This window comes from Aotus nancymaae, unplaced genomic scaffold, assembly GCF_030222135.1.
Source record: "Aotus nancymaae isolate 86718 unplaced genomic scaffold, 86718_ANA_hifiasm-v0.15.2.pri h1tg000006l, whole genome shotgun sequence".
Taxonomy (NCBI): Eukaryota; Metazoa; Chordata; class Mammalia; order Primates; family Aotidae; genus Aotus; species Aotus nancymaae.
In genome coordinates this window covers 65,150,781-65,171,347 of record NW_026988417.1, presented here as the reverse complement: position 1 = coordinate 65,171,347, position 20,567 = coordinate 65,150,781, and the positions used below count along the sequence as shown (strand labels likewise).

Here is a 20,567-nt window from a genome sequence, read left to right as displayed (position 1 = left end):
ATAACTCCCAGCCATTTTTTCTAGCTCACTTTAATATACCAAATCTACTTTAGAAGCAAACTAAGACAACTCTTGACATCCTAAGTACAGCTTATCACCACATGAGAACAGTTTAGCCTCAATTTTTTTTTCTCTCTATTCTAGTCTTCAACTCCATAGAATACCATTAATGATTAATGGAAGTTTTCTGCCTTGTTTAACCTTTTGAAGGTGTCACAATAGCCAACCTTGTAAACTAATCAATAAATTTCAGAAGATCTGAAGGTTCTCAGACATAACAGAGGTTTGCTGCAAGTGGCTTTTTTGGTTCCACTGACAATTAGCTTTATCAACCCTACTGCCTTGTCCTAGTTGCCAGAATAACATCAGATTCAGGCATGGGAGTTCTTTCCCACTTTCCCTGTGGTTTTGAGGGTGTTTGAGTAGGTCTCTTGTTAAATAGTGCTGCTGAAGAATGTCTTTTTCTCACAATTATCAAATCTGACTTTTCTCACCTCAAAAATATTTTGGAGGGTATCCATCTAAAAAAATACATGCTGTAACTGCTTCCTCTATAGGCAAACTGACATTAAACAGGTGGCATTAATCTGATGACTCCTAAAGAGAATCTTCAACCAAAAATATACAACCCTTTCAAATCTATATCCAATCACCACCACTTCCGCTGCAAGCCATCAAATAGAAATTTTCACCCAGGCATATGTTACACAGTCTTTCATAGAACTGTAACTGTTAGAGAGGAGAGGACTCTTTGGGATTAAAGCCTGACAGCAGTTACCATCATATCACCTGAGATGACTTTCCCAACATTTAAAGTGAGAAAGATAAACCACTAAAAGTTAAAGCCACTTAAAACAGAGAGTAGGGTATTTATATACTTCCTACATTTTTTCTGAAAATATAACATCACAGGAGGGAAATTTCCTGGGCTTATTTGCATAAAGGATGAATCAGATTAGGAGGACACTGACTTTGATGTGTCCGCCCTATTACATATGTGATGGGCACGCTGAACAAGAGGGACTCATGATTAGTAAAGAACACTTCTTCCTCTGCAGAAACTAGCTCTTCCCTGTAGTGTGAATGAACTCAAGAGTGGGTCCTGTGATTTTTCTGTTCCCTCTCAAATACCAATCTCATTTCATCATGAGAATGTCTAGTTGTATTTAATAGTCAAAATGCTTTAATGTATTGAAAGTTGAAGCTACTCCCCCATTCAGGCCTGTTTCAGTCCTGCTGCCTGTGGTGGGAAAGAGGAACACAGATACCTGCCTCTCTTCTACTTTGCCTATTCTCCTCTTCTCCTTCCTCCGTACCCTCTAGGCTGCTTCTAGCTCCTCCAGGGATAATACAGGGAAAGGAGAAGCTAGTAAGAGAGATAGCAGCAGGAAAAATTCAATACAATGGACAAAAAAATTTCAGTGGGCAGCATGGTGAGCCAAGGTTGTCTCCTCTGGTTATGAAGACATGCAAAGCTGCCGTTTCCTCTTACTGGGTTCTTTGATGATCTCTTTCCCTCATTATTCCTGGATATGTCTCATATGCAGCTGGTATCTTAAGACTCTCCTTTGGGTCCTTGATTTTCAAATTGTCTGCCTCCACATAGACACCCAACTATTGACAGTACACTGCCCTGCAGATAGCACTTTTTTGGTGGAGCTGGGACTGGGGGAAATATATTTAAGACAACTCTTGGCCAGTTCACTCTCCTGCTTGAGCTATGTCAGCTCTGCAAGCCACACCATCGCTTCCCACACAGTCCTCTGCTTTGTTCTCCAGGCCACCTAGCAAGCCCATCACCCTCTAGATTTCTCCAGCCTGAATCAGACACCTGTCTATTACACCCCAAACTCCAAGAGTCCCCTTTCAAGCACTGAGTGGTTTCTTGAAGCCCTTGACACTATGTGAAAGTGAAAGGGAACACTCCCCACCATCCTCCAGACTCACCACACTAACTTTGTCCGAAATAGTCTTAGCCTGATTTCCACCTTGTCCCCAGTTGAATTCCTAGCCTTCCCTTAGACAGCGGGAGATGAGTAACAGAGCACGGGTGGCAGCACTAACTCTTCTGTACCTCCTTTAAAGTCCTGCATTAGTGATGCTGCCCCTCACCTTGGAACAGAGACATTCTCTACTTGTTTGTTGTTCTTTTTCCTTTTCAGGTCTTAGGTGACACTGAGACAATAAAAGAAGGAAGGGAGGAAGAGGGTGGGAAGGAGGGAGGAAAGGAGAAAAATTCTCATTTTGGCATCATTATAAAGATAGGACCTAAGAGTTGCCACATCAGTAGCTTCTGACTCACTAGTTGACATGTATCATTTGACTCGCCTACTTTCAGCATTAGTTTACTCTCTCCTTTTGTTCTGCTGGTGACTAAAATATAACAGAATGCCATAAAATTGTGGCCTATTGTGAGAGAAGAGCTAGAAAGCTGCTCAAAATACGAAATTGTATATAAACATTGAGAAAATGCTACTTTCACCATAGACCACATGGAAGATCACTTTATACATGCACATGTAACATAATATTGATCAAAAGGGGAAACATACAATTTTTTTCTATTTCTGCCTCCTTAGGCCGAGATTATGAAAAGAATAAAGTCTGCAAGGAATTCTCCGATCTGGGAAAGGAGGACTTCACATCTTTGTAAGTGTGCCATAGCCACTCACTCTGTTGGTGATTTGATCTTGAACAAAACTGAGTGTTAGGAACTGACTCGGCATGGAGGTGAATCCTTAATCCTTGCCAAAATTAAGAGAACAGAGCCCTGGAGCCAATGAAGGCACAGGAGTCAAGCAAATGAAGGACATCTAGAGATTCCAGTTAACCTTTGGTTACTACAGTCTAAGGATTTGTCACCAGTAAGTTTATGAATAAGTTCAAAGAGAATACATACAGCATAGCTTTCTAAGGTCAATTAAAATGCAACAATACATTCTAGGAATCTAGCAAACCAAGGCAATGAGGTACAGAGCAAGTACATTTGGGAAAGCTCAAGAAGGACCACACCAGACTGGTTTGACACAGCCCTAAGGTTCAATGTCTACCGCTTTCCAAGATAAATTTGCCTAGAACAAAAGCTGCTTTTAAAATTAAATCTCATTTTTTTCATTAGCCAAATAAAGTAAATGTGTACAATATTTCACTGAAACACTGAACATGTTTTAATGTGCACATTCATACTTTAATGTGCCAAAATGTAAAAAGAAAGTTTCAGTTCTGGCTGGGCATGGTGGCCTGTAATCCCAGCACTTTGAGAGGCCAAGGAGGGCAGATCACAGGTCAGCTGTTCAAGACCAGCCTGGCCAACATGGCAAAACTTCATCTCTACTAAAAATGCAAAAATTAGCCAGGCATGGTAACAGGCACGTGTAGTCCCAGCTACTCGGGATGCTGAGGCAGGAGAATCACTTGAACCTGGGAGGCAGAGGTTACAGTGAGCCAAGATTGCGCCACTGCACTCCAGCCTAGCCAACAGAGCAAGGAATCCATCTCAAAAAAAAAAAAAAAAAAAAAAAATTCATTCTAATTGATATATTGTCTTATTTTCCCCTCAGGTCATTAGTTCTGTACAGCAGAAAATTTCCCAGTGGCACCTTTGAACAGATCACCAAGCTTGTGGAGGAAGTTGTCTCCTTGACTGAAACCTGCTGTGCCAAAGGGGCTGACCCTGACTGCTATGACACCAGGGTAGGTTTCTGTGACTGGCCGTCTCTACGGCAGCCCAGAGAAGGAAACCAAAATAACCCTTTACACCATGTGTTGAGAAAATTTTAGATAGCAACTCCACGTATTCTAGTTTGGGGGAAATATGAAGCCTAGTATCTTTAGAGCCCAATTTATTCTAACATAATGAATCAATATTACCCATTATTCCTACAAGGTTCAAATGAGAAAACTGGGTCATAGAGTAATTTAGTGATTTATTAACTATACATTGCTAGCAAGAAGCAGTTAGAGGATATAAATCCAGATATAACTCTAAAATGTAAGTTTTTATCACCATATTGATTTTCTCAAATATCAGCTCACGGACATTATTCTAAGTAAAGTAACTCAGGAATGAAAACCCAAATACCATATGTTCTCACTTACAACTGGGAGCTAAGCTATGAGGATGCAAAGGTGTAAGAATGATAAAATGGACTTCGGGGACTTAGAGGGAAGGGTGAAGGGGCAAGGAATAAAAACTACACATTGGGTACAGTGTGCACTGCTCAGTTGATGGGTGCACAAAATCTCAGAAATCACATCTAAAGAACTTAGCCATGTTACCAAGAACAAAATAGTTTTGTTCCCCCAAAACTATTGAAATTAAATATACCTATGAAATTAAATATACAAATGAAATTAAATATATATATATACATATATATATATATATATATATATATATATATATATATATATATATATCAGCTCATGAACCTCTTGAAATAATCCTAAAATATCCTATATAGCTTAAAAACCTAACCATAGCTTTATCCTCTTTTATCATCATGCCAGGACTGGTACCAACTGCTCCAGAACAATTTCGTGTTGGTTTCAAATTGAGGAGGAGGATTCAAAAGTTGCCCTATACGCACATAACTAAATTCTAGGTTTTCTCCCCTATAGCACTTATGGAGAAATTAAAATGCTGAAGTTACAGTGTTCTAACCATAGCTGAAAAGGGTGAAATCTAAGGAGTTTCAGCAATTTATTAATGCAGCTATCAGGCCTGATGCAAATAACATTTAGATGCATTTTGATAAAGGCCTTTACAGACAAATTCATTTCACTGTTCAAGCCTTCAGCAGATATCCTACAGAAACAATGCTCCAAAGATCTGATTAGAATAGATTCTACACAATGAATATTCTTACTCATTAATTGTTTTATCTGTTCTGTCCCTTATCTAGTTTTTCAGAATTTTATAATCTTTTTCTTCCACTGGCAAGTTCATAAATATTTTTTATTTCAACCTGAACTTCTGTACCACCTGAAACTATGAAAGCATCAAGCTGTCAACCATGGTCAATATAACAAGCACATTTTTATTTTATTTCACATATTTGCTAATACATCCCTTGATGTCTCTATAATCCTGGAGCATAAGAGAACAGATAGGGCATTGATATTTTTTGCATATTTCTCTTTCTCCTGATTGTTCAAAACATTTTGAAAAGTGTTTTGATATTTTGTCCACCTTTTTTTTTTTACTTGAAAGAAGATAACTTTAAAAAGGCAAAAAACAAAAGGGGGAGGGGGGTTGCCAGAGAAATTAATGGAAAGGAAAAAGATGGACTGAAAAGAGAGATAAGTGAAAAAAAGAAAGAATCTAATTTTTAACTTCTCCAAATCTGATGAAAGGATGATATGGGAGAGGGTGAGAAGTTAGTTTACATAAGTAATTTATCACATTGCCATCCTTCACTGGTAGAAAAGATTTTTAGAAACTTTACCTTAAAAAGATGACTTTTAAATTAAGAATGTCAAAGTATTTTTTCCTATATAAATCCCAAGGTAATTTTTTCCATGATGGCTATTTCTAATCTTTTTTCCTCTATGCTATTTCTATTCTAGATTTTAATTTCAAATATCAAATTGTTTCTAAAAAGAACATTTTGATGCTACAATTGCCTTGATGGTGCTTAGTCTGCTCACAGGTATCAGTGTATCATTGTTGAAGCAGTAAATGAAGGTGCATCAGTGGTTTTCAAACTACACTGCACTTGCACATAAATCTTGGAGCTTTGGGAAAAATAGATTTTCAGGCCCTATCTTTCACCTACTGAAACGTAATTCCTGCGTTGTGCAACCAAAGCATTTTTTATTTTATGTATAAGTAATTCTGATGCAAAAGCAGGCTCAAGAATCATTAGGTAAGAGAATGTAAATAATGTAGAACGAGACATCAGTCACCACCTGCAGAGTCTGACCTGCAGACCCTGACTCAACCACGGATGAATGAACGCATTCTCACACCATTACAGCATTTCAAGTGGGCTAGGGATGGCTGTTGACTGCTTTCAGAGGGCAAAATGCAACCAATCGACCCAGACTCCCTGTACACCCACACCTTTATTCCCTCAAGATTTTACAACAGAGGTTCTAAGTTAACACACTTGTGGATAATTAACATGGTTAAAAGAGTAGTTATATGAATGATAAAAGCTTTAGGTTCTGGGGCCCAGAGTAAACACTATTAACAGGTAATTCCCCTTTAATCTCCCCCTGAGTGGGCCACCCAGCACAGTTCATGTGAGTAAACAGTTAGAGTAGAGACAAAGGGATGTGGGGTAAACAGACTTAAACTGGGAAAAGAATCTTATTGCCCTATCTTCTCCCTAACTTAATGGACCTGCCACCTTCGGCCTGCCCCAGTAAAACCTTTCAGCCTTCCAAAAGGTTTGAGACTAATCTATTACTTTTCCCAATATATCTTTAATATTTTGCCAGCCACCCCAACAGAAGATTAAAAGAGCCAGCAATCAAGAGTCTGCTCATTTCATAAAGAGAGGGGAGGAGAGCTTATTTCATAAACAAAGGGAGGTCCTCCTCACTCTTAATGGGGCATTTGCAGCAGAAAGCAGGTGGGAGATGATGACAGAATCACCAGTGGAAGTTTTTCAAATGACCCTCTCATCCTCAGAGATGTTAATATCCCCATGGAGGAACACTGGGCTAGAGAATGCAATCCTAATGGCTCTCATCAGATAAACACTGTCCATTTATTATTCAAAGTTCTATTTTTGTTCTACTCTGAGGAGTCATTTATTAACATAAATAAGATTCTATGCTTGCCGATAATCATACAACTTGTCATGTTGAAAAATCACCTCATGGCGCCCTTGGCATGAATACACAGTTACAAATGAGAATTTTCTAATTATAGGCTAAGATATTATATTGAATGGAGATCGAAGAGCCTGGAAATTTACATATATAGATGAGTTTCCTTTTTTCTTCTCTTTCAGACCTCAGCACTGTCTGCCAAGTCCTGTGAAAGTAACTCTCCATTTCCAGTTCACCCAGGCACTGCCGAGTGCTGCACCAAAGAAGGACTGGAACGGAAGCTTTGCATGGCGGCTCTGAAGCACCCGCCACAAGAATTCCCTACCTATGTGGAACCCACAAATGATGAAATCTGTGAGGTGTTCAGGAAAGATCCAAAGGAATTTGCTAATCAGTGAGCGTTTTCATCATAAATAGAACTTTAGGGCCTAAGATATCAGAAATGACTCTAATCTAACCCCGTACTCTGTGCAAACACTTCCTCTACAGCAACCTGAACAAATTCTGAGAACTTGACTCTCATCCAAGACAGCCCAGCTTCCGTTTGGTGCTGAGTTTTGTGTATATCTTTCTCAGAGATGAAATCAATTTTCCCAAACTCTTAGCAACCCTAATCCTATTATCTGAATCAGAATCACTTGACTCCCCTGTCCACATGATATATTTTCAAATATTTGACAGCCCCTGTGGTGATTTCTCTGATGCTAAAGATCATTGCATATGTCATATGATAAAGCATTTTATTGCTGTACACATTTTAAGTACTTAATTTCTAGTAAACCATAAAAAATGAACAGCTTTTCTCTTCACTCCTATACATCCCAGAAACATGACATGTATATGTGAATATGAGCATCTACTACATCAAGTAAACATGCAACCTTGGTATTTTCATTGTTTAACATGCATAACGGGCCAGATTATACAGTGATTCTTTATGTTAGTCTGGAAGGTCACAAAAATGAACAAAAATGGGGGGAAATATATTTATTAAAGTAAGAAATATATATATATTCAAAAATCAAAAGCAATGTCATTTGAAATGGTCACAAATTGTAAAAATTAGGATTGCTCATTTCTGTCAATTTTCAAAGAGGATTTTGCTGAGAATTTCAGAGTCCCTTTTAGATTCATAAGGACATGTATTCTCAAAAATAGAAATTATTTCCAGAAAATAAGTAATGTATACATAACAATTATCTAAAGTAAACTGAGATACATAAGGAAAAGCAAATCTAGTAATTACATTTATTTCAATTAATTCAATCAGCAGCTTAATTAACAAGCAGCTACCATGGGTGATACACCTGTCTAGACATGAAGTGAACAAAGGAACAAATGGCCCCTCCTCTCAAGCAAAAAACACAGAAATTTAGAAATCTATTTTTAATGAATATATTAATAGTGACCAGTATTATAATCTTTTCTCTAAATTCTTAGTGTTTTTAGATATTAAACTATAAATGTAACATATATCCTTTCTCCATCAACGTACTTACTAAAAAGTAGGTTTTGGGGGCCGAGCATGGTAGCTTATACCTGTAATCCCAGAACTTTGGGAGGTTTACATGGGAGGATCACTTGAACCCAGGAGTTCAAGACCAACTTGGGCCAATTAGCGAGACCTAATTTCTATAAGAAATTAAAACAATTAGATGAACTTGGTGGTATACACCTGTAATTCCAGCTACTCAGGAAGCTGAAGCAGAAGGATCACTTGAGCCCAGGAGATTGAGACTGCCACAAGCTATGATTGTGCCAATGTACTCCAACCTGAGTGACAGGACAAGATACTGGCTCAAAAAAGAAAAGTAGGTTTTGTTTATTCATAAGTTTTTTGACTAATTCTATTTTTTCCTCCACAGCTTTATGTGGGAATATTCCACTAATTATGGACAAGCTCCTCTGTCACTTTTAGTCAGTTACACCAAGAGTTACCTCTCTATGGTAGGGTCCTGCTGTATCTCTGCAAACCCAACTGCCTGCTTTTTGAACGAGGTATGTCCCATTTTACTTATTACATGTTTATGTTTTTTTCTTCTAATAGCATTCCTTTTAGACAATGGTAGAAATTGAGATTTTGCAATCAGTAAGTTTCTAAAATGCCTCCTTTGCATCTTGTTAACTGGAAAATAAATGTAATACCTCTGGAAAAGAAATATCAATAAGTTCCTTTCATCAGTGTTCAGTTTCCTCTTCATTAAAAAAAAATAATGAAATAGTCCCTATTTTTGCCATTTATATGGTTTCCAATGAACTTTGACCATCTAATGGGAGTCTTTCACTTGTTTTCTAGAGACTCCAGATTAAACATTTATCACTTCTCACCACTATGTCAAATAGAGTCTGTTCACAATATGCTGCTTATGGGGAGAAGAAATCAAGGCTCAGGTAAACATTAAGCACCATCCTCGTATTTAAAAGTTTGGTTCTGCATTATCTATCCATAATATTATGGTTTTTAAGAAGAAGTCTGCACTGGAAGATATAAAATAGAGTTTTATGCTTCAATAATCTTTAAAAATATGGGCAAATTCTTGTTTTCTTCTCTCTATACAGATTATGAAGAATAAGGAACAAGGTTATGTCATAAACCATGAGATTTGCTCTTAATCAATCTTTTCCATACAGTTGACCACTAGAAAATATTTTTTCAGTGTTCATGTTAGCATATGTTACAAACAAAAAAACAAAAAACAAAATAAAACAAAACAAAAAAACCCGAAAAACCTTTTTTTGTTTATTACCTATTATTTGCCTTTCCCAATTTTTCTTGGGATAAGACATCTTAATTCTTACTTATTGTATGAAGACTTGTACTATACAGTATATATCTCTTGCCCTTCATTAATTTATTCTCACTAGTTATCTGCTTTTGTATTAGTCTGTTTTTATGCTGTTGATAAAGATATAACTGAGACTGGGCAATTTACACAAGAAAGAGGTTTCATTGTACTAACAGTTCTATGTGGATGGGGAGGCCTCACAATCATGGTAGAAGGCAAGGAGGAGCGATCACATCTTACATAGATGGGCAGGCAAAGAGAGAGCTTGTGCAGAGAAACTTCTGTTTTTAAAACCATCAGATCTTGTGAGACTAATTCACTATCACAAGAACAGCACAGAAAAGACCCACTCCCATAATTCAATCACCTCCCACTGGGTTCCTCTCACAACATGTGGAAACTGTGGGAGTTAAAATTCAAGATGAGATTTGTGTGGGGACACAACCAAACCATATCATCCCAACTCTGGCCCCTCTGAAATTTCATGTCCTCACATTTCAAAATCAATTATACCTTCCCAACAATCCCCCAAAGTCTTAACTCACTTCAGTATTAACTCAAAAGTCCACAGTCCACTGACTCATTTAATACAAGGCAAGTCCCTCTGCCTTTGATCCTTTAAAATCAAATGCAAGCTAGTTACTTCCTAGATACAATGGGGGTAAAGGCATTGGGTAAATGCTGCCATTACAAATGAGAGAAATTGGCTAAAATCAAGGGGCTACAGGCCCCATGCAACTTTAAAATCCAGTGGGGCAGTCAAATCTTAAAGCTCCAAAATGATCTCCTTTGACTCTATGTCTCATATCCATGTCACGCTGATACAAGAGGTAGATTCTCATGGTCTTGGGCAGCTCCACCCCTGTTGCTTTGCAAGGTACTCTTTCACAGGCTGGTGTTGAGCGTCTGTGGCTTTTCCAGGAGCATAGTGCCAGCTGTCAGTAGATCTAGCATTCTGGGGTCTGGAGAATGTTGGCCCTCTTCTCACAGCTCCACTAGCCAGTGGCCCAGTAGGCACTCTATTTTGAGGCTCCAACCCCACATTTCCCTGTAGCACTGCCCTACCAGAGGTTCTCAATGAGATCCCTGCCACTGTAGCAAAGTTCTGCCTGGACATTCAAGTGTTTCCATACATCCTCTGAAATCTAAGCAGAAGTTCCCAAACCCCAATTCTTGACTTCTGTGCACCCACAGGCTCAACACCATGTGGAAGTTGCCAAGGCTTGAGGCCTGTACCCTCTGAAGCCAAGGCCTGAGCTCTACATTGGCCCCTTTTAGCTATGGCTGGAGCAGCTGCAATGCAGGGCACCAAATCCCTAGGCTGCACACAGCACAAGGACCCTGGACCTAGTCCATGAAACAACTTTTTCCTCCTAGTCCTCCAGGCCTGTGATGAGATGGCAGTTGTGAAGGCCTCTGACATGCCTTGGATACATTTTTCCCCACTGTTTTGGGGATTAACATTCAGCTCCTTTTTACTAATGCAAATTTCTGCAGCGAGCTTGAATTTTTCCTCAGAAGATGAGCTTTCTTTTCTATTGCATTGTCTGGCTGTGAATTTTCTAAACTTTTATGCTTTGCTTCCCTATGAAACTGAATGCCTTTAACAGCACCCAAGTCATCTCTTAAATGCTTTGCTGCTTAGAAATTTATCCTCCCAGAATGCTTTGCTGCTTAGAAATTTATCCTGCCAGATACTCTAAATCATTTTCCTCAAGTTCAAAGTTCCACAAATCTCTAGGCCAGGGGCAAAATGTCACCAGTCTCTTTGCCATATATATACCATATATATATGCCATATTTTCTTTATTCATCTGCTGATGGACAAATGGATTGCTTCTGCCTCTCGGTTATTACATTATATTGTTAAAATTATATAATAAAGGAATATTTAATGAAAACTATAAAACATTGCTAAAAGAAATTTTAAAAGATCCAAATAAAGGGAAATATAGCACATGCTTGTGGTTTGGAAGACCTAACACTGTTTAAATGAGAGCAATCTAGAGACTTGATGCAATCTCTATCAAAATCCTACCGGCATTTGTTTCAGAAATAGGAAAAACATATTCTAAAATACTCAAGAGATCCCAAGTAGCCAAAATAATCTTGAAAAAGAGTAAAATTGGAGGTCTAACACTTTTGATTTTAAAACATACTACAAAGCAACAGTAATTAAGACAGTGTGATGCTGGCATGAAGACCGATATGTAGACCAATGGAACAGAATAGAGAGTGCAGAAATAAACTTTTGGATATATGGCCAAATGATTTTCAACAAGGGTGCCAAGATTAAACCATGGGATTCAAAGATAGTCTCCTCAACAAATGATCCTGGGAAACCACATAACTACATGCAAAAGAATGAGGTTGGAACTTTATATAATATATACAAATTAATTCAAAAATAAATTGAAGACCAAAATGTTAATTCCTAATACTATAAAACTCCTAGAAGAAAACATAGTAGAAAAGCCGTCAGGATATTGGATTTGGCAATGATTTCTTGAATATGACACCAAATTACAGGCAAGAAAAGCATAAATAAACAAATGAAACTACAACAAACTTTAAAACTTCTGACCAGGTATGGTGGCTCATGCCTGTAATCCTAGATCTTAGGGAGGAAGAGGAAGGAGAATATCTTGAGCCCAGGAGTTCGAGACCTGACTGGGCAATATAGCAAGACCCCATTCTCCACAAAAAGGAAAAAACAAACAAAAAACTTCTACATATCAAATGACACAATTAACAGAGTAAAAAGGCAACCTACAGCATGGGAGAAAATATTGCAAATCATATATCAGATAAGGGGTTAATATTCAGAATAAATAAGGAACTTCTTTTTTTTTTTTTTTTTTTTTTTTTTTGAGGCGAAGTTTCGCTCGTTACCCAGGCTGGAGTGCAATGGCGCGATCACGGCTCACCGCAACCTCCGCCTCCTGGGTTCAGGCAATTCTCCTGCCTCAGCCTCCTGAGTAGCTGGGATTACAGGCACGCGCCACCATGCCCAGCTAATTTTTTGTATTAGTAGAGACGGGGTTTCACCATGTTGACCAGAACGGTCTCGATCTCTTGACCTCGTGATCCACCCGTCTCGGCCTCCCAAAGTGCTGGGATTACAGGCTTGAGCCACCGCGCCCGGCCTAAATAAGGAACTTCTATAATTCAACAACAACAAAAACCAAATAACTTAATTAAAATAGGGTTAAAAGACTTGAATAAACAATTATTGAAATAAAATACACTAATGGCCAATGAACATGAAAAGATGCTCAAAGTCACTAACCTTAAGAGATAGGTAAATCAAGTCTACCGCCATACCACTCTGAACATATCCAATCTCATCTGATCTCAGAAGCTAAGCAGAGTCAGGCCTGGTTAGTTTAATACTTGGATGGGAGAAATGCAAACCAAAACCACAGTGAGGTATCCCATTAGGATAATCACTATCAAAAGAACAGAAACTAGCAAATGTTAGCAAAGACGCATAGAAATTGGAATGCTTGTACACTGTTGGTAGGAATGTAAAATGGTGGAATCGTTATGGAAAACTGTATGGAAGTCCTTCAAAACACTAAAAATAGAAATAACATGAAATCCATCAGTTCTACCTTTAGGTATATATTTTAAAAATTCAAAGCAGGATCTCAAAGAGATTTGCACTTCCATGTTCATTGCAGAATTATTCACAATAACCAAGAGGTGGAAGCAACCCATATGTCCATCAACAGATGAATGGATAAAGACAATGTGGTATATACACACAGTGGAATATTATGTAGCCTGGAAAAAGAAGAAAATCTTGTCACATGCTACAAGGATGAACCTTGAGGACTTTCACTATGCTAAGTGAAATAAGCCAGTCTCAAAAGGACAAATACTATATAATCCCACACATATGAAATATTTAAAGTAATCAAAATCATAAAGACAAAAAATAGAAAGGTGGTTGCCAAGGGATGGGAGGGTGAGGGAGGAGAAGTGGGAAGCAAATCAGTGTTTAATGAGTATAGAGTTTTAGTTTTGCACAAGAAAAATTTCTAGAGATCTGTTGCAAAGCAATGTAAATATACTTAAATACTAAACTGTACACCTTAAACATGGTTAAGATAGTAAATTTAATGTCATTTTCATCACAATTTTTAAAAATAGTATTTAATCATATTCATGATATATTAGGAATATTAATATTTTTAAAAACCTAATGATACTCCTGGTATATTAAGTGAAGAAGGCAAATATGAGAATAGTATAGCATACCATTCACATATAAAATACTTAAAGGTTACACACCCAAAATGTGAACATTTATTAACTCACTAGTAAAGTTAAAAGGTCTTTTAATACTTCTTTTATCTATAGTTTCTAATAAAATTTATAAAAAATACTTTTTACAGTTTATGAGAAGCCACAAAAAAAATAACATTGGCCTTATGAATAGAGAGAGAGACATTTGTGATTGCTTCACTAATGCTTTATATCTAACATTTTAAAGGTGTGCTTTAACTATATAGAACTTGCAGAAGAGAAGCTGCATTTGAGTACTGAACATTTGAAAAGATTCATTAGGGATCTTTCAATCTTGAGTCTTTGGCTTTGGTACATAAGATCTATAGCATGGCAGATGTGCTCCCATGCAGCTCTTGAGGCCAAAGAGTCGAAACTGTGTTATTATTTCTCCCAATACTGTGTTCATCTTGAAACCAAGAAAACTGAGAACGTTGATAAGCTAACAAATTTATTTTTAACTGTTTAGCAATCTCATAAAGTTAGCCCAAAAAGTGCCTACTGCTGATCTGGAGGATGTTTTACCAGTAGCTGAAGATATTACTAACGTCCTCTCCAAATGCTGTGAGTCTGCCTCTGATGATTGCATGGCCAAAGAGGTAAGACAGTCTTTCTTATCATTATCACCATGTACCAGGTATTGAATGCCAAGTGCTGAGTGGCAGGCACTCTTCTAAGCCCTAGTTCATGTGCATTAACCTCATGGATGCTCACATGTATTCTATGAGACATAAATAATTCTTAGCGCCACTGTACAGATGAGGAAACAGATTAGCAAGGATCAATAATTTGAGACCACACAACTAGTAAGTGGCAAAGTCCATATGCAAGAATCAGATTATCTGATTCCCAAGACCTTACGCTATTTGCACAGTATGGTATTCATCATCACATGTGGTCATTTAAATTTAATTTTAAAGTTAAACATAGTTATAATTGAATATGATTTAAAATTCAGTTCTTCAGTTACATAACCACATTTCAAATGCACAATAGTATTAGACAGTGCAAATACAGATCATTTTTATTATTACATAAAGTTCCATTAGGCAGCACTTCAACAATTATACTAGTAGAAGCTACTACTGTTTTTATAATACTTTTTATAATTTGATGCCCATCTCAAATTTTTTTAACCATTTTTTGTTTTCATAATCCTTTAAAACTATGTGAATAATTGCTTTAGCTGAAGGTCAGCCTCCAAGGTCTTGTCAATCTCTGTAGTAATAGATACATCGTGTTGCCTTGTTCTTTTCCATTAAAAATGCATGTCTGTGTTAATAGATGTTTTTCTATAAGGATTTATAATGGCAAAATAGGAGTCTGTTGCCTATATCTATGTCATGTATTACATCGGTCTACCTAGACACAGTATATTTTTATTTTACTAATCCTCTATTGTTGCATTTAGGTTGTGTTGGTTTTTTAATATTTTAAGCAATGATGCACTTAATAGCCTTATAGTTGTCCTTTTATCCATAATTATTTTCTGACCATAAATTTTTAAAAATAGAATTGTACATTTTTAAGACTTTTAGTACATATTGACAAATTGCCTTTCCAAATATTTTACCAATTTTCTGAGTATTCACACTGACTTTCATAAATATGATGCCAAAGCCTATGTAATTTTTATTTTTAATTAGACTATCAGGAAACTGACAATGCACAAACCATTTATTTTGTAGCTGCCTTTACACACAGTAAAAATCTGTGAACATTTATCCACAAAGAATTCTAAGTTTGAAGACTGTTGTCGAGAAAAAACACCCATGGATGTTTTTGTGTGCATTTACTTCATGGCAGCTGCCCAACCCCCTGAGCTTCCAGATGTGGAGTTGCCAACAAACAAAGATGTGTGTGATTCAGGAAACACCAAAGCTCTGGATAAGTAAGTAGTGGTCATGTGAAAATGTGTTCCCATTTTAAGTTCTCTGGACAAAAAGTGGGGGCCAGCCAGATGGAGGGAAGGTTTGCTGTCATCCATTTCAAACACAGGCAAAGTACTATTTTTATGTTTTTCACGGACTTTAAGTACCTGTTAATCGATTGTAAATAACCAGAATTTTTAAAACATCGCAATTCATTGAGTTTGACAGAAATATTTTGGATAGCGAGAAAGAAGCTTAGAGTTCTAATTCTGCCTTCTTTGATTCCTGTGCATGGCCAAAAGAAGTAACTTGACATTTTTGAACTTCAGCCTATCATTAATTAATTTGAAAATGTTAGTACTTGCCTTACTTAGCACACAGATTGCTAATGAGAAATACATGTAGGAATGTAAGTGAAAGTAAATGTGAAAACATATATTTGTATACAATGCTGAACACATGTAAAATATATCATACAACCAGAAACGTTTATCATATTATTTACTAGTTTTATCATAATACTTCTGGTTTAAAGTCACAAATCAAAAGCCTAAAGTACACTAAACTTTTGGACAATAAGCATTTGATGCAAATAAAAGAGACGGCAAAAACAGAATATTTTTCTTAGCAATTATCGATATCCATTATCATTAAATTTAAAAAGAGATTAAACCAAAGAAATGGTAAGTTTTTATCTTGTTTCATCCAACTAAAAAAAGAAATAAAATAAATATACCATGGGTTGAATAGATGTGTATGCATACTCATGGCATAAAAATATTTCAGTAATAGTCCAGGCGTGATGGCTCACACCTATAATCCCAGCACTTTGGGAGGCTGAGGCAGATGGATCACGAGGTCAAGAGATCGAGACCATCCTGGCCAACATGGTGAAACCCCATCGCTACTGAAAATACAAAAATTAGCTGGGCATGGTGGTGCACGCCTGTAGTCCCAGCTACTCGGGAGGCTGAGACAGGAGAATTGCTTGAACCCAGGAGGCAGAGGTTGTGGTGAGCCAAGATCATGCCATTGCACTCCAGCCTGGGTAACAAGAGCTAAACTCTGTCTCAAAAAAAAAAAAAATTCACATATAGTTTGAAGCAGCAATTAGCAATATCAGATGGCAGAAGTTAGATAGGACTGAAATTTTAATTTACATTTTAATAAATGTTTATTGTTTTTATAAGTGCATAGATGGCAGTGGGATAAGACATAATGAAGGAATTTACACAAACTTATTTTCACAGAAAAACCTTTTAAAGTACCCACATGATGTTTTATATGGGGTCAAACTATTATGTTTGCACAAAGACAGTTCCATATGCATTTGAAATAGATATGTTTATATATAATATAAATGTATATTACACACAAAGATTTAATTCAGTATTGACTAGTCACAATAGCAAGTATTAATAACTTGTATCTCAATGAAAGTATTTTATAATCCAAAACATGTTAATTTAGAGTCAGTCTGAGGTAAATCTCTTCTTTTAATTAAGATGCAGAAACCACGGCTCTGCCTTTATGTTAGATGTTTCACATTTCAAAATGTAGGCCAGGTGCAGTGGCTCATGCCTATAATCTTAGCACTTTGAGAGGCTGAGGCAAGCAGATCACTTGAGATCAGAAGTTCCAGACCACCCTGGCCAACATGGTAAAACCCCAAGTCTACTAAAAATGTGAAAATTAGCTGGGCATGGTGGCGGGTGCCTGTAATCCCAGCTACTCAGGAGGCTGAGGCATGAGAATCGCTTGAACTCAGCAGGCAGAGATTGCAGTGAGCCAAGGTGGAGCCACTATACTTCAGCCTGAGTGACAGAGGGAGACTCCATCACACACAAAAGAAGTAAATATCTCCTTTTCTCCCTCCCTCATGCTAGGTATACATTTGAACTAAGCAGAAGGACTCATCTTCCAGAAGTATTCCTCAGTAAAGTACTTGACCCAACCCTAAAAAGACTTGGTGAATGCTGTGATGTTGAAGACTCAACTGCCTGTTTTAATGTTAAGGTATATTTGCTAGATTTTCTTTATTAAGCACGTACATCAAGGATTGGCAAATTATAGATCATGGGCCAAAATTTGCTCACTGCCTACTTTTGTATGGCCTACAAACTAAAAATAGAAAAATGGTTTTACAGTTTTACATTGTTGGGGGAAAAACAATAGAACATCAGTATCTCATGACCCATGAAAATTATACAAAATTCAAACTTCAGTGTTTATACATTAACTTCCACTGAGACACAGTCATCCTCATTGTTTCTGCAAAGCTTACAACTGCTTCTGTACAGAATTGAGTAGTTTCAACAAAGACCATATATGGCCTGCAAACCCTAAAATATTTAATATCCAGCCTTCTGTAGAAGATATTTGCCAATGCTTAATGTAGGCAACATTTTGATTTGACGGCCTGATGGGACAATGTTTCAAGACAAATAAGTTTGTTATGCAATTGTTTCCTTACAGGGCCCTCTACTAAAGAAGGAACTAGCTTCTTTCATTGACAAGGGACAAGAACTATGTGCAGATTATTCAGAAAATACATTTACTGAGTACAAGAAAAAGTAAGAAACTTGTTCTGGCTGTATCCTCCAAATTTATCAATAATATCTTCTTAGTACTACGAATTGAAAGCATAGTTGAAAACATAAGATTGTCTTCAGTGAACAATGAAAAGAGGAGGTGCAATTAGGAGTTTTTTTAAGTAGTCAGAATCTCAGAGTGGAATAATAGACATTGGAGACCCCAAAGGGTGGGAGAGTAGAAGAAGGGTGAAGGATAAGGAATTCCCTCTTGGGTACAATGTACACTATTTGGGTGATGGTTACACTAAAAGCCTAGACTTCACCACTATGCAATACATCCATTAACAAAAATTCACTTGTACCCCCTAAGTCGTTTTAGTTTTAAAAAAGTAGTTCAAAATTTATTATCTGTATAAGAAGAAGCTAAGTGTTTTTCCGGGGGAAAATTGTATCAAGTGTATCAAGTGGGTGGGCAATTGAAACACAGCCACAAAACTATAGATTACAAAATCTATCTGCAGGAACTTGATTCAAAATGGCAAAATGAGTACATAGCTTATCAACATTCTCATCCCAGAATTTTCTGTAGATAATTGCTATATAAAATTGAGGACCTATAAAACTGCTGAGAAACATTATAACTTCATGGCATATTGCCTGGCAAGAAGACCCAAACTTTCAATCAAGCATAGTGTCAGCCATCACCTGCATATATTCCCTATAAATTAGAAATAGAAATCTTAACCACCAATAATATTATTGGTGGTTTTTTTTCGATTAAGTCTTTTTTCTCAATGAAGAGGAGGAAAAAGAATTTCTCTATAAATAGGCATTAACTGTAAAATAATAAGCCATAGTAAGGAAAGAAGTGGTACTGGGTTCTTGAGGAAAGTCTCCATTGAGAAAACCATGTCATTTTCCCAAGCTATATTTAGTAAATTTCTCAGATTCTAATCCCTACCCACCTCCCCTCCGACTTCTTTTTTGCATGAGTCTCTTCTTGCCTCATTTGAGCACCCCCACCCCACCACCCTGGGGTTCAACAATCCTTTTATGAATTAACTGGTCCCCTTTACCCTTTTGTGCCTTCCCAGCACCCACCCTTGTCAAGCCCAAGTCTAGATTAATATGGGTCTTCTTACCTCCCATTGCCCACTGCTGGGCTGGCAAGCATTTCCTGAAGAAAGTCATAAAACCAGGCTGGGTTGTTTATTATGAGTGTGAAGACACACTGAGATCATTGATTGTTCAAATTGAAAGAATCAGGAGACATCAAGTCCCATCACCATCCTGAAAGAGAGACGGAGAGTTCGTTTTTAGTAGAGCTAAAAACAAAAGCCAAAGTTTTCTGACTCTCATATCAGTGTTTTCCAACATAGTGAGTTGAGAAGTAGGTAAACTGAAGGTGAAAGCATATAAATTTGGAAAGAAAAAAAAGGCATTAAGTTGGTATGAGGTCCTGTAAAGGAAATAATTTGTAAGGAATTTGAAATCTAAAACTGAAGAGAAGATGAAAGGTTAGGAAAAAAATAGAAGAATTCTTCCATGTTGAAATAATGAGCAAATGAAAGAATAAAGACTGGAATTCCAATTCAGCAGCTATTTGTATGTTTACTTTCATGATCTCGAAGAGGCATAGGTTTCACTTTCTGATCTCAAATTGACGTTTCTATACCACAGGTGTAGAATTTTCTTGAGACTGGCAAGTATTTCTATTTTCACTTTTATTGTAAAATATCTGAAATGGCTATTATTTTGCATTAGAAATTTTTATAAAATAAATACATCTAGTAAGATCTTACATTTAAATGGTCTTTCAGACTGGCAGAGCGACTAAGAGCAAAATTGCCTGACGTCACACCCAAGGAACTGGCAGAGCTGGTTAACAGGCGCTCAGACTTTGCCTCCCACTGCTGTTCCGTAAACTCACCTCCTCTTTACTGTGATTCAGAGGTAGGAAAATGTAACCCTCTACTTAACATAGCAGAATAACTTAAGAATTTATGCACTCAGATCTATTCATTTCTTTCCTGTTATGGAGACACCATTATGACAGGCTTTTCCTGGTGTTATTATAACTTGGCTGTCTTTGCAATGAAAGTAAGAAACTTAACTGTTTTCATGTTATACTCATTTAAAAGCAAGTTGAGGCAGTTGTAAAACATGAAATTTTATACTTTTTTAAGAAACAAAAAAGTTTGTGAATACAGGCAACAAAGAACACGTAGTGTTTTACAAATTGTGGATTGTAACCTAGTAACAGCCTTTTTAAATGAAAAAGAGAAGAATAAGAATACAGTGAAAAC

General features: G+C 37.0%; 1 protein-coding gene across 1 annotated transcript in view; it reads left to right on the top strand.

Moving 5' to 3' along the window:
• The window catches only part of GC (GC vitamin D binding protein), a 38,939-nt gene that overhangs the window by 7,997 nt on the left and 10,375 nt on the right, over positions 1-20,567 (top strand). The window contains exons 2-11 of the mRNA XM_012464420.2: positions 2,580-2,649; positions 3,561-3,693; positions 6,963-7,174; positions 8,646-8,778; positions 9,077-9,171; positions 14,326-14,455; positions 15,545-15,747; positions 17,614-17,743; positions 18,203-18,300; positions 20,082-20,214. Coding sequence (XP_012319843.2) covers positions 2,580-2,649; positions 3,561-3,693; positions 6,963-7,174; positions 8,646-8,778; positions 9,077-9,171; positions 14,326-14,455; positions 15,545-15,747; positions 17,614-17,743; positions 18,203-18,300; positions 20,082-20,214 — 1,337 coding nt within the window. The remainder of the gene's footprint in view (positions 1-2,579; positions 2,650-3,560; positions 3,694-6,962; positions 7,175-8,645; positions 8,779-9,076; positions 9,172-14,325; positions 14,456-15,544; positions 15,748-17,613; positions 17,744-18,202; positions 18,301-20,081; positions 20,215-20,567) is intronic.